The sequence below is a fragment of the Bubalus kerabau genome, chromosome 7, assembly GCF_029407905.1.
Source record: "Bubalus kerabau isolate K-KA32 ecotype Philippines breed swamp buffalo chromosome 7, PCC_UOA_SB_1v2, whole genome shotgun sequence".
NCBI classification, from domain to species: domain Eukaryota; kingdom Metazoa; phylum Chordata; class Mammalia; order Artiodactyla; family Bovidae; genus Bubalus; species Bubalus kerabau.
Window position 1 is genome coordinate 15,002,105 of NC_073630.1, and position 14,017 is coordinate 15,016,121.

General features: G+C 36.0%; 1 protein-coding gene across 3 annotated transcripts in view; it reads left to right on the top strand.

The window, feature by feature from the left end:
* Window positions 1-14,017, top strand: part of GRID2 (glutamate ionotropic receptor delta type subunit 2) — a 640,427-nt gene that overhangs the window by 60,639 nt on the left and 565,771 nt on the right. For all 3 annotated transcript variants that reach the window (XM_055587659.1, XM_055587660.1, XM_055587661.1), the window contains exons 3-4: window positions 2,569-2,742; window positions 11,978-12,139. In XM_055587659.1, the coding sequence (XP_055443634.1) occupies window positions 2,737-2,742; window positions 11,978-12,139 (168 nt within the window). In that variant the 5' untranslated portion in view covers window positions 2,569-2,736. The remainder of the gene's footprint in view (window positions 1-2,568; window positions 2,743-11,977; window positions 12,140-14,017) is intronic.

The following is a 14,017-nucleotide window of genomic DNA, read 5'->3' on the forward strand; positions in this document are numbered from 1 at the left end:
TTCTTTCCTACCAGAAAATTACTTTCTTTTCCCTTCCTCAAATAATAATAGGCAAAATATATTCAATTCAAACTGACGTTTTCTCAGATATAGTTTAGTCATTTAGACATCTGAGGACTTCAGCTTTTAGAACTTGTAAAAGGTAACCGTCCTTTTTTATGGATTTAAAAATAGTCCTCTCAAAGACTTTGGCTCCTGATAGATGACTGTACCATTCCTTATAGAATCATTAGGCTATTAAATTCTAGAATAATATATCTTTATTGTTTTAATTCCTATCACTCATGAATATTAATCTAAATAATTCCTGTAAGGAAAAATGGATTCCTTACATGATTACTTCAGAGTGTCTTTTGATGACATTTATAAAATCTCATTATGAGTAAAGGGTATGTTGATGAAGAACTTGGAATCTCCCTACTTCTTTATTTGTAAGTGAGAATTAACAACATCTGAATCAAAATGTAGTTTTTAGCAGAAAATGAAATGATGTGTTAAGTACTTAGTATTTTTCCCAAAATATAGTGGGATCTTAATATATGTACATTTTTGTTCTAATATGCTGATTTGTAGTTCAGCTCTAGTGGAGCATGTAGAAATAGTGGTATTTGACAAAATATTGATAAATCTTTTATTGCTAAAGAAAAAACACCACATATATGACACAACTTAGTCAATATTATGAAGTGGTAGAATTTTTCACTGCTTTTTAAAAATCAAGATGCCTATCTGCATAATAGGAAAAAAATTTAAACATGTAATAACATTGAATAACAATAAAAATTTATTTTAAACATTTCCTGTTTAAAATTCAGACCTAACATGAAGTTGATAGACACTGTAGACACTGTTTAATTTTACTTTGTGAGTAGATGGCATAGAATTAAAAACTGACCTGCTTTTGCCAGACATATTTTGGTAGCCAGTGAAATGATACACACTAAAGGAAAAAGCCGGCATTTTAAACTGAGAAAAATCATCTTTATGGTACATTAATTGACTAGAAATCCAGGATATTATACTAGATATGGCTGATGGCAGGTGTTATTTTAGTTTCAGAAAAAATCTTTATTTCATAAAGATCATAAATAAAGGATGGATTTTAAAGCTAATATGTTCTATGACAAAGAAAATTTACACTTGTAAGTCATCTTTTTCTCTTTCTTTATTCTGTGATAATTCTTTGAAGCAAACCTGAGAAATACTCATTGCAGTCCAATATGTATCCTATGTCAAATCTTTTATTTCTGTTGCTGTAAGAATCTGTCAGAGAAGGCAATGGCACCCCACTCCAGTACTCTTGCCTGGAAAATCCTGTGGACGGAGGAGCCTGGTGGGCTGCAGTCCATGGGGTCACAAAGAGTCGGACATGACTGAGAGACTTCACTTTCACTTTTCACTTTCATGCATTGGAGAAAGAAATGGCAACCCACTCCAGTGTTCTTGCAAGGAGAATCCCAGGGACGGGGGAGCCTGGTGGGCTACCGTCTGTGGGGTCACGCAGAGTCGGACACGACTGAAGCGACTTAGCAGCAGCAGCAAGAATCTGTTGAAAGCAATAATATGTTAATTACAAAGACTTATCGGTTTAAAAGATTTCAAATGGATACCATGAATTACAAACTACCTAAGTAAAGGCTACATTAAAACTAAAATTTATTTTGATCACATCTATTCTAATTCCAGTTAGAATAATGTTCAATTAGAACAGATGTATGTTAAAAATATTATCTTACTTTTTTATTTTCACATCCATAGTTGAGTCAAATCTTAAAGTTTAAGTCTAGAGTTGGATGGTGACTGGGAAAAGGAAGAAGAAAATGCTTTCCTTTGTGTTCTCAAAGGCTTATATGCAAACTAGTAGTAATTTGGATAAACATCACTGGAGTTCATTTTGTATTAATCAATAGAATTTTTTATCTTTATGTTAAGAACACAATTATATACTAATATATCAGTTCAGCAGTTAATGAGCATTTTATCTATTCCTTATCAAAACAACTCCATGAGTTAACACCAAAAGTTCTAAGAAATAATTGGGAAAAGTCTTAAAAAATGATGCCTCCTCTCTCTCTCTCTCTACTGTGTTATTTAAGAACCCCCTTTTCATTGCTAATATATATATATATATATTATTCTTACATTACAACTATCTTCCTATGTCGTCAAAGTACTTTGAAATCCATTAATGAATAATTAAGTGTAATAACAGCTTACTTTGTGACCTTTTCTAATGTTTAGATAACATAGTTTTCTGAAGTATTCAACATATTATAAACTTATTATAAATAAAAAGTATTCAAGTCCATCACTTCATTTGAAATTATTTAGGCATTCATTAATTATATACATAAATGCATATAATTTAACGCACAGACAGCAACTACAAATGAGTTGATTATTTTAATGAACATGTGGTGTTGTTTTCACTTGGATGTGGGCTAAGCATTAAGCAAATGTATTACAGTAACAGAATCTCTTAGCATTTCCTGATAACAACTCATTAATAGTTTTGTGTTTCTGTTGTGTACTATAACATTTCTAATTCTTCCATTTCTTATCTTATAGGAAATAAATGATGTGGATGTACAGGAACTTGTAAGAAGGTCAATTGGAAGGTTAACCATCATTCGACAGACATTTCCAGTCCCCCAGAATATAAGTCAGCGATGTTTCCGTGGCAACCATCGAATATCTTCAACATTGTGTGATCCAAAGGATCCATTTGCTCAGAATATGGAGGTATATTCTAAGCACCCAGATATTTCTTTAAGGATTTTTTTTTTTTTTGGTCAGTTGTAGAGAGACATTTTCTGGTGGCATTGCATTCAGAATTCTACATGTTTCCATTTTTGGTCCAGCAATTTCATAAGTCTACTTGGGAAGAGTGCTAAGAATCTGTCTTTGATTGTTCTAAATTTCATTACAGCAAAATCAAAATATCTATTTGGTAAAAATATAATCAGTAAAGGTTATTCTCTTTTCAGCAAGTAGATCAATAGCATTTCTCATGGTAGAATTTGTGATTGATACTCCTTAATGCTAAACTCCAAATTATTAAGCTAATAAATTTGTTTGCCTTTTCTGGCATAACAAGGATATAGAAGCCTATTCCTTTTTATAGATTAATTTCTGGTTGGAAGGACTTCACCAGAAAAATATTTAGCAATCCGAAAATGCAGTAGTATTAATATAAAGTTATATCCAACTCAGATGGGAGATAGCTGAAACATTTGCTATTCAGAATACAACAAAAAATTTGAAAGTAAATGAATACAATCTCTGAGCAGCAAAACGAAAAAAAAAAAAAAAAAAGAATACCAAGTCCCTGTAGCTTACACATAAGAATGCCCTTTTAATACTCATCTGGATCCTATTTCTTTTTCTTAAGGAAACTCCTATCAGAATTTTTTGTGTTATTTCTCTTTGCACTGGCCATCTCAATATGTCAGTTTGAAGGAGGTTTGACAAAGGCAGGAACATCAACTATAATAGGGCATAGGAAGCCCTGTAATGAGGCAAGAAACATAAAAAGAGAAATCAAAGAGATACTCTAATTCAAATATCCTATCAGAGCAGCACCTTCTCTGTAAAACAACTCTACATTATAATACAATTCCAAGTGTATCACTATAGTATATAGCTAGTTCATGAGTTAATATTTAAACAGTAACCCTGAGATACCAATAAAGATTAAAGTCATGGTCAATTTCATAAGTAGGAAAAAAACATAGGATATATTTTAGAAACCTATTCCTTCAAAATGTTTAATAGAAATAGTATTTTAGTACTTAGGGATGTTCAGTTTGAAAAGGCTGGAAAAATAATTCTAGGAAAACTAGTTTATTCCTAATAATACTAGATAAATAAGGTGACTTGGCTAAACTACTTCCTTGTTTGAAAGATAACAGTTTCCCTATTTTTAGTCAGCTTTGAATATTTTAGATAAATGGCCATTTATCTAGCAATTTCTTCATACTTATTACCATTGTGATGCTGCTGCTGCTGCTGCTGCTAAGTCGCTTCAGTCATGTCCGACTCTGTGTGACCCCATAGACGACAGCCCACCAGGCTCCTTTGTCCATGGGATTCTCTAGGCAAGAATACTGGAGTGGTTTGCCATTTCCTTCTCCACCATTGTAATGAGCAGTGTGTATTTACCCAACAGCTGGCTCTGGAATCATTGCCCACAGAATTTTGCTAGTGGATTTTTAAGCTCCTTTAGAATAAGCTCCCTCCAGGCATCATAAAATCACATTAAGTATTTGTCTTTCTTTCTTTTTCCCATCATACCTACCATGGTGCTTTCAGATCAGATCAGATCAGATCAGTCGTTCAGTTGTGTCCGACTCTTTGCGACCCCATGAATCGCAGCATGCCAGGCCTCCCTATCCATCACCAACTCCCGGAGTTCACTTAAACTCATGTCCATCGAGTCAGTGATGCCATCCAGCCATCTCATCCTCTGTCGTCCCCTTCTCCTCCTGCCCCCAATCCCTCCCAGCATCAGAGTCTTTTCCAATGAGTCAACTCTTTGCATGAGGTGGCCAAAGTACTGGAGTTTCAGCTTTAGCATCATCCCTTCCAAAGAAATCCCAGGGCTGATCTCCTTCAGAATGGACTGGTTGGATCTCCTTGCAGTCCAAGGGACTCTCAAAAGTCTTCTCCAACACCACAGTTCAAAAGCATCAATTCTTTGGCGCTCAGCCTTCTTCACAGTCCAACTCTCACATCCATACATGACCACAGGAAAAACCATAGCCTTGACTAGATGAAACTTTGTTGGCAAAGTAATGTCTCTGCTTTTGAATATGCTATCTAGGTTTGTCATAACTTTCCTTCCAAGGAGTAAGTGTCTTTTAATTTCATGGCTGCAGTCACTATCTGTAGTGATTTTGGAGCCCCCCAAAATAAAGTCTGACACTGTTTCCACTGTTTCCCCATCTATTTCCCATTAAGTGGTGGGACCGGATGCCATGATCTTCGTTTTCTGAATGTTGAGCTTTAAGCCAACTTTTTCAGTCTCCACTTTCACTTTCATCAAGAGGCTTTTGCACCTTTGTAAAAATTTGGATCTGAAAGTAATTGATAAGAAAACAGAAGTCAAAGTGAGCCACTCAAGCCTAAACAGGGTTTAAGTTTTCTACTTCCAATGACCTATCTTTTGATATTAATTGGTTCTAAGTATAATTGATGTGGAAATGATAGAACTTTAATTAGAAACATGAAAGAACTTTGATTTAGAAAATCATGAGATATTCAAGGCTGTTTCTGTTGAAAGAGATAGTAGGAAATGTATAGATTGGGAAAGCAGAAAGGTACCGCACAGTATTTCAAAGCATATTCGCCCAACAGCACAATCCTTCTGATTCAGTTGAGTTCCTTGAAATCAGGGAACAAATATTGTATTTATCTTGGTATTCCCAGACATATCTAATGAGTTAAGGATGTACTGGAAGTAACACTCCTCCTGCCCCATACCTTCATCGTCAACCCCGCAAAGCTACAGATCAGAGAAAGCTGGAAGATTACTTTTCTTTGTGCATTTATTGTATATTAACATCCTTATTATATGTAATAGAATATAACTAACTGTTGAATAGGTAAAAGGAAAACTGACAGAAAATTTTATATGTGAAGATTTATATAATGAAGTGCCTGAATGCTGGGCTCTTGAATTTAAAATGTTCCACTAAAAGAGGAGCATTTGATAAAAAGTCTGGCCTTGGTGTATATTTTATCTCACTGAAGCTAAAGAAAATAACAAGAAAAGTACTTTTAAAATTAAGAGTAAGGGGCTCCCTGGGAGAAATAAGCCTCTCTCAACTTGGAGTCCATAGTGCAGATAAAAAGGATCACAGGTAGACATATATCTTATCAGCAGGATCCACCTTAAAGAAAAACTCAGAAAAAAAGGTATGAAAATATTATTCTTGTGACCTCTGAAAATAGAAACCCAGCAGTCACAATAATCTGTACAACAGAGGAGAAGAGGGTACATCTAGAGAAGAGGGTGAGCATCTAGAGATCTCTGGCCTGTTACATGTTTTAGTGTACACAGAAAGGGAAGCAATATTTTGTTGTTCAGTCGCTCCAACTCTTTGTGACCCCATGGACTGCAGCACACCAGGCTTCCCTGTCCTTCACCATTTCCCAGTATTTGCTCAAACTCATGTCCATTGAGTCAGTGATGCCATCCAACCATCTCATCCTCTTTCATCCCCTCCTCCTGCCTTCAATCTTTCCCAGCATCAGGGTCTTTGGCAATGAGCCGGTTCTATGCATCAGATGGCCAAAGTATTGGAGCTTCAGCTTCAGCAACTGTCCTTCTACTGGGGAAGCCTAAGTAATATTTAGAAAGAACAAAAGCCAAGTTTCCTCAATCTTTAAATTAGTGCCAGAAAGACTAAAATTCAGAATTAGCTGAAGTTGCAAAATAAATGTCAAAGATACCTTTCAGCTAGAAACAGTTTTTAGCAATATATGAAACAAAAGGAAGTAAGCCATTTACTGCTTGATGAAACTAATGTTGTCTTCCCAGGTGGCATGGTGGTAAAGAATCCCTCTACCAATGCAGAGATGCAAGAGATGTGAGTTTGATCCATGGGCCAGGAAAATCCCTTGAAGTAGGAAATGGCAACTTATTTCAGAATACTTGCCTGGGAAAGCCCATGGGCAGAGGAGCCTGGTGAGCTACAGTCCAAGGGGTCGCAAAGAGTCAGACACAATGGAGCACACACACAAAACTAATGTTAGTTTGGCTACTAATGGAGAGAAAATAGAAACATTCAAATCCTTTTGCTTCCATTTCTCCATCTTAAAATTGGAAAGATTAGGATAAAAGTCATTTAAAGAAAAGTAAATCATTAGATCAGAAGGAGCAGGTGTTGGGAGGTGGTTAGAGTATGCCTTACTGTTCTAAAATGAGGCTGGAAAAATAATTTCTCAGAGCAGTTAATAAAGCTGTAGATATGATCACAATGTTGTAATTTAGAAATATTAGAGGAATACTTAGGAAGAGAACAAGGCATTGGTATATTGTCCCAGTTTTCAAAAGGGAGGTAGAAAGATTCTGAAACAAGTGTTTAACACAGTAAAATTAATATTCAGATATGTTGCTGTTGTTCAGTTGCTCAGTCCTGTCCAATTCTGTGTGTGACCCCATGCAGTGCAGCATGTCAGGCTTCCCAGTCCTTCACCATCTCCTGGAAGAATATACTATTAAATACATGGGTTGAGGAACTTTAAACAAGATAATAGGACTTCCTTAAGAACAGGCATCACCAAAGCCTACTTAATATTTTTTTTTAGATTTAGATATTGTCGTAAATCTTTTTATTCTTTGTTGATTTTAATATAGTGTTTGAAAAATTTTCCTTTTAGGAAAACATTAAAATGTTTATAAATTAATGTCACTCAAACATTTTCACCAAAGACTACTAAGAACAAAAGATAGTAAGCATTTTGACTTCAGATTTTTTTTAAAGTTCAAAACATAGTCTTATTATTGTCTTTAAAAGTTATACAATATATGGGTTTCTTTAAAATTAAAAGTAATATAAGTTGAATCAAAATTGCTAGGAGAAATATCAGTAACCTCAGATATGCAGATGACACCACCCTTATGGCAGAAAGGAACTAAAGAGCTTCTTGATGAAGGTGAAGGAGGAGAGTGAAAAGGCTGGCTTAAAACTCAGCATTCAGAAAACTAAGATTATGGCATCTGCTTCCATCACTTCATGGAAAATAGATGGGGAAACAATGGAAACAGTGTGAGACTTTATATTCTTCGGTTCCAAAATCACAGCAGATGGTAACTGCAGCCATGAAATTAAAAGATGCTTGCTCCTTGGAAGAAAAGCTATGACAAACCTAGACAGCATATTAAAAAACAGAGACATTACTTTGCCAGCAAAAGTCTCTACAGTCAAAGCTATGGTTTTTCCAGTAGTCATGTATAGATGTGGGAATTGGACTATAAGAAAAACTGAGTGCTGAAGAATTGATGTTTTTGAACTGTGAGTGCTGGAGAAGACTCTAGAGAGTCTTTGGACTGCAAGGAGATCAAACCAGTCAATCTGAAAGGAAATAAATCCTGAATTGGAAGGACTAATGCTAAAGCTGAGGCACCAATATTTTGGGCATCTGATGTGAAGATTTGACTCATTAGAAAAGACCCTGATACTGGAAAAGATTGAAGGAGGGAGAAGAGGGGATGACGGAGGATGAGATGGTTGGATGGCATCACTGACTCAATGGACATGAGTTTGAACAAGCTCCGGGAGATGGTGAAGGACAGAGACGCCTGACATGCTGCAGTCCATGGGGTCGCAGAGTCAGACACAACTGAGTGATTGAACAACAACAACAACATCTCAAATAGTAATCAGCTAAACTACTTTGTTTTGTGTTCAGTTCTTCAGGCAAAATTCATAAGCCTAGAACATGGCCCAGATGTATTATGTAGCTTTGAGTACCTTTAATATTTACAGCTTATCACCAGAGTTTCTCTTACCCTCAGTTTAGTAAGTATGGAACTAGTGGAATAGTAAAACCACACTGATAGATATTCTACTCTTGAAATGCAAGGAATTTTCTATGGTTATCCAAAGAGTCTGTCTTTGGACGTAGGGCTTCCCTTGTGGCTCAGCTGGTAAAGAATCCACCTGCAATGCGGGAGACCTGGCTTTGATCCCTGGATTGGGAAGATCCCCTGGAGAAGGGAAATGTTACCCAGTCCAGTATTCTGTCTTGGAGAATTCTATGGACTGTATAGTCCTTGGGGGTCCCAAACAGTCGGAGATGACTGAGCAACTTTGACTTCACTCAGACGTAGTATTTTCAAAATTTTTAAACTACACAAATTAAAATGAATAAAATACGTCTATCAGATTTGTAAATGACACAAAACTAGAAGAGAAAGCTTATATTTTCTTACATCATCAATATTCAAATTGTTAACAGTCACTGAATAATATGCCTAATATTTAAAATATGATAGATATAAAGTGTAGATTCAAAGTCAGTTACATGAAGTCCAGATGGATGAGACATGGTTTGACAGTTTAAGGCTGTTAAAATGAAGTCAAACTTGTTTTGAACATAGCAGAAGTAATATTTGCTCCAAACCATTCTAATGTTATCTCAGTCTCTGTGTCAGAAGCATTTTGTTAAGATCAAGAAAGATAACATTTTATCCACATCTCTCCTAGTCAGTTCGCATCTTCAAATAAAGTTAGTTCTGAATATTAAACTTTTAACAGAAAAACTGAAAAATAAGGGAAAGACAGAGGAAGAATGCTGAGATGAGGAGCTGCCTAGAAATTATACCAGGTAATCAACTACTAAAGGAAGGAGAATGTTTCAGAGCAAGTCAAAGAAGGTGTCAGATATTGGAAAGTTGGCATGTAGAGGAAGTTGGTATTGATGGTTCAGTAAAGTCAGAAAACAAATGTTGTTAGAGCAGATAGAAACGATTGGTCAAATGGTGAGATGCTGACATTTAAGATGTTAGAGGAGTTGTTCATTTGTGTCTAATAAATAGTCACTTGTTCTTGTCATGCCAGAGTAGAAGCAAAGTTCATCTGAATAAAAAGTGACCAAGAGGTCAGTAGGTAATGGCAGAGAGGGGCTGTAATGTGTGCCATGGTAAAGAGCACAGACCTCAAAGGAGAATAGAAATTTGCTAAGAAAGAAGTAAAAGAAGGGATAATGGAAAGCCCAGAGAATGTCATCTCTCCCTTTTGATTCTGCAGTTTGGGATGTGAGCAAACAAAGAGAGGCAGTCATTTGTCAAAAACACTTGTCACATATTGACTGCAAATCACTGACCTTTTAGTCCAGCATAGATGCTAAAGTGCAGCCTCTAGATGTGCAAAGGAGACTATGCCACAAGAAGTGCCACCAGCTGTCAGATCGCTCACATCTTGACTTCTGTTAAACCTAACTGATGTTAAACTAGACTTTCTTTTCTTTGACTTTCTTTCTTTGACAACTATTTATCAAAAACCAAATATGTGCTAGACTCTGGGCTAAGTCAAGAGGAAATAAAAAATAAGGGAAACAAAAAGTACGAAAGGCAAAAATATTGCAATATGAGCCCCTATCCAGAAGGAACTTATATTCTGTGTGAAAAGCACTTTAAAAGAATTCTTAGCATTCTGATATGCTTCAATAGAGATATGCACTGAGTGTTCCGAGAGATAAAACAAGAACTGCCCGCCTAGCCTGGGAGTGGGGAGAATCCTGAGAAGTTGTCAGGGTAGGATTCACCCAGCCTGTGACCCATGGATTGAGTACGAGAGAACGTTAACTAGTTAGAGACAGATAAAAAGACTTCAGAGGATGTTCCCACAACTATCTCATCTACACGCTTGAAGCAGTCAGTCAGAGGGTGAAACAAAATAAAGCTAGATTGCTTAGAGAAAGAGAGTTGGAGGCAGTGGGGTCATGAGAGGTTTTAGAAAAGGTCAAATTATTGTAGATTATTGAGAAATATCCAAAGATTTGCCCCAGACTTTTGGATACAACTCATTCATTCTTCACATTTCTTCTAGATTTCCCTTTTGGGTATTCAGTCTGATTCAGATGAAGTTCATTCCATCAGCTACTTTTAACTTCAAGCATTACTCTTCATTCATTGCCAGTTACAGGCGTTTCTCTAGAAATTATCTGGTGGGGTGGGGGCCAAGATGAGAACGGCCTGTCCAAATATTTCCTTATAAAGAACAAACTGATATTTCATGTGGTGCATAAGAGTGTTGAAAGTCTCTTTAAAGGAAAGTCTACAAAAACAAGTGGTTAAAGATTTACCTAGTTAGAAAATTCAAAGGCACCATTAGGAAGTGCTTATTAACAGTTGTTCAAATTCTCATCATCCTAATAGTTTAGTAGCATGCTGTGATGTGGGCAGAAAATTTCATAAGATTCCTTCATGATTAATTATAAGCAAAAGGTAATCAAAGTACTGTCCCCTTTATTTTCAAGAAAAAATGTGATAACAAGATTCCTAAATATCTGAGAAGACTTACATGCTTAAAATGGATTTATTTTTTATAGCTATTTTGAGTTCTCATTTTTTATTTTATATTGATTTTTTTTCTTCAGGGAGGAAATGATATAAGAATAAACCACTGTTGTTGACCTTGGATATCTCATGGTATCTATATTTTTAAAATGTTGTTTCTAAATTATTTAAAAAACATTGGCAATTAACATTGAGGACAGTGATTCTGGCGAACCCTAAGAGTGCAATACAGTGTATCAAATATTTGTGTGATTTATTTTAAAATCTATGTAGAGGGAAGTTAATATGATTACCTTAGAAGAAGAAATCATTAATGTAAACACACATTCACAAACAGCAGTTTATGGTATTTGTCTTGTTAATTGCAATGCACCTGTATATAATTTTGTATAGACCCTTGATCATTGTAATGTTTATGAATAGTGCTGTTTCCTCTCACTTTTTCATTACTGAATTGCCATAGACACAAACATATAGGCAGATGGTGACATCCGGCACCTATGACACTCATCTTCCATGTAAAATCAAGTTGATATTTCTCCATCTGAAAAACCAGAATGCAAAAATATGACATCTTCATAAAATGTATTATTCATTTTCCCTTCCAATCTTAAGCCCTTAGATCCTTACTTCCTCAGAAAGAAATAAGGACCAGTGATTTTCTAAGGTCTGACACTAACAGCCTTGCCTCTGTCGAAACTCCTCTTTTTTATCATCTCTCTCACACCTAAATAAGCTGAAAAAGCAGTTGAGGCATACAATCAGACCAGACTTCATTCTCAATAGCAAAATTGCCCAGGAAATGAAAAAAAGGAAACCTTCTGCTTAATAAATAACCCAGTAAACCGGCTATCTATGACATGAACAGAAGCAACGGAGCTGATACTTTTCTCCTTATTCTTGAAGGTTGGCATCTCTGATTCTAATGATTACTGTCTAATGTCTTTTCAGATTTCAAACCTTTACATATATGACACGGTGCTTCTGCTTGCTAACGCTTTTCATAAGAAGCTGGAGGACCGGAAGTGGCACAGCATGGCTAGTCTGTCATGTATCAGAAAGAACTCCAAGCCCTGGCAGGGAGGGCGCTCCATGCTGGAGACCATCAAGAAGGTAACTTCTAACTAGCATTCCTTTTTTCAAAATTCATCCGTTAGTTTGCTGTCGTTGTTGTTAATTTTATTTTTGTTATTGAAGTATAGTCGATTTTACAATGTTGTGCCAATCTCTGCTGTGAAGCAAAATGACACAGCTATACACATATACACATTTCTTTCTTTAATAATCTTTTCCATTATGGTTTATCACAGGATACACAATATAGTTTCCTATGCCATACAGCTGTCTATCCATCCTATATATAATAGTTTACATCTGCTAACCCCAGATTCCCAATCCATCCCTTTCCCACATCTCCTCCCCCCTGGCAACCATGTGTCTGACTAGCATTTCGGTCTTCCTAATTTTTATGCAAAGAGAAACAATAAGTCATTGATAAGATATATTTTAGGATTTTTTTCTTCACTAATATTGCTGCCTATGCAGAGCACAAAATAGTGCAATGGATAAATTAAATATTAAAAAAAAAAAAATCAAGGGCTTCCCCAGTGGCTCAGTGGTTAAGAATCTGCCTTGCAGTGTAGGGGACACAGGTTCTCTCCGTAGTTCAGGAAGATGCCACATGCCATGGGGCAGTTAAGCCTGTGAGCCACAACTACTTTACCTGTGCTTTAGAGCCCTCGAGCCGCAACTTCCAATCACACCACAGCTAGAGAGTGGCCCCTGCTCTCTGTAACTATAGGAAAAAACCCACACAGCAACGAAGACCAGGCACAGCCAAAAATAAATAAAATCGAAATAAATATTAAAAAATGTCAAGGTCAGAAAACCACATATCTATGTGATTTATTTATTCAAAAGGAAATTTTCTGCAGATAAAAATTAATCATTGAAATATTTTATTTCACCTTCATTGTATCATTAGTGTCAGAGATGCTCAAATTATTCAGTATCTGTCACAAAGTACAGAAAGTCATTTTTTTTCTCTAACTATCATCCCCTGAAAAAAATAAACACTAGATCTAGGTGTTTTTCAGTTAGACGACATGTGGTAAAACATTGGATGTGATCTTTAATTTGCCTTACAATAATAATATAGGTCATAAACAGTCAATATTTTGGTGCATTTGTGAGCTATGTGGGGGTACTTGATGGCATTCTTATTCACTGTCAGTGTGGTATTTAGCCTGCCTGTGACCTGCTTTAGCTCAGCTACCCGCTCTGTTCCCAGAAGGCAGTTTATGTTGCTTAGCTCCTCTCACAGTTATAAGCATCCAGCAGTTTATTAGCCTCTTTGTCATGTCATCCTTGCTGGCATTTTCCATTTGTCTCACACAGCTTCTCGGATTTAAAATGAAATGATTAATAAAACAAACAAATTTCCCCTGTACCCTTTACACAAAGGAGACAGTCATTTGGAAGTTTATATTCTTCATTTTATGCATCCTTTTTCTTACTGCAAGCATTTGCCTTTTTTCCTGAAATAGTAAGAGAAATAGCTAGTCAAATGAAATATGAAGTGTTTAGAGATGCCAGAGAAAAATCTAAAAATTAACATTAAAAGGGAACTAGATGTACAAAAACCAGGAAGTGGAGGCAAAAATATGTTTCTCGTAGAGAAAAGCTTGCATTTTCCACTTGATGCTGTATCCTCTTTGCAGAAGAATCACTTTAATGAGAATTTAGGCTCTTATCAACTGAAGTGCTTGAAAATTAAATTCATTGAATACATTGGCAGAGGAGGATTTTTTAAGTGAAAAATGAATAAGTCAAATCTAAACTCAAGGTGTTGCCAAAATCCCCCAGCTCTATTTCTATGGAGAGTTGGCAGGTATGAATCCAAGGGAGGTTGTTGAACATGGTTCTGATCCTTCCAATTTATTAATTCATGCCTTGGCTTGGATGCGGGAACCTGAATATATTCATTCTTCA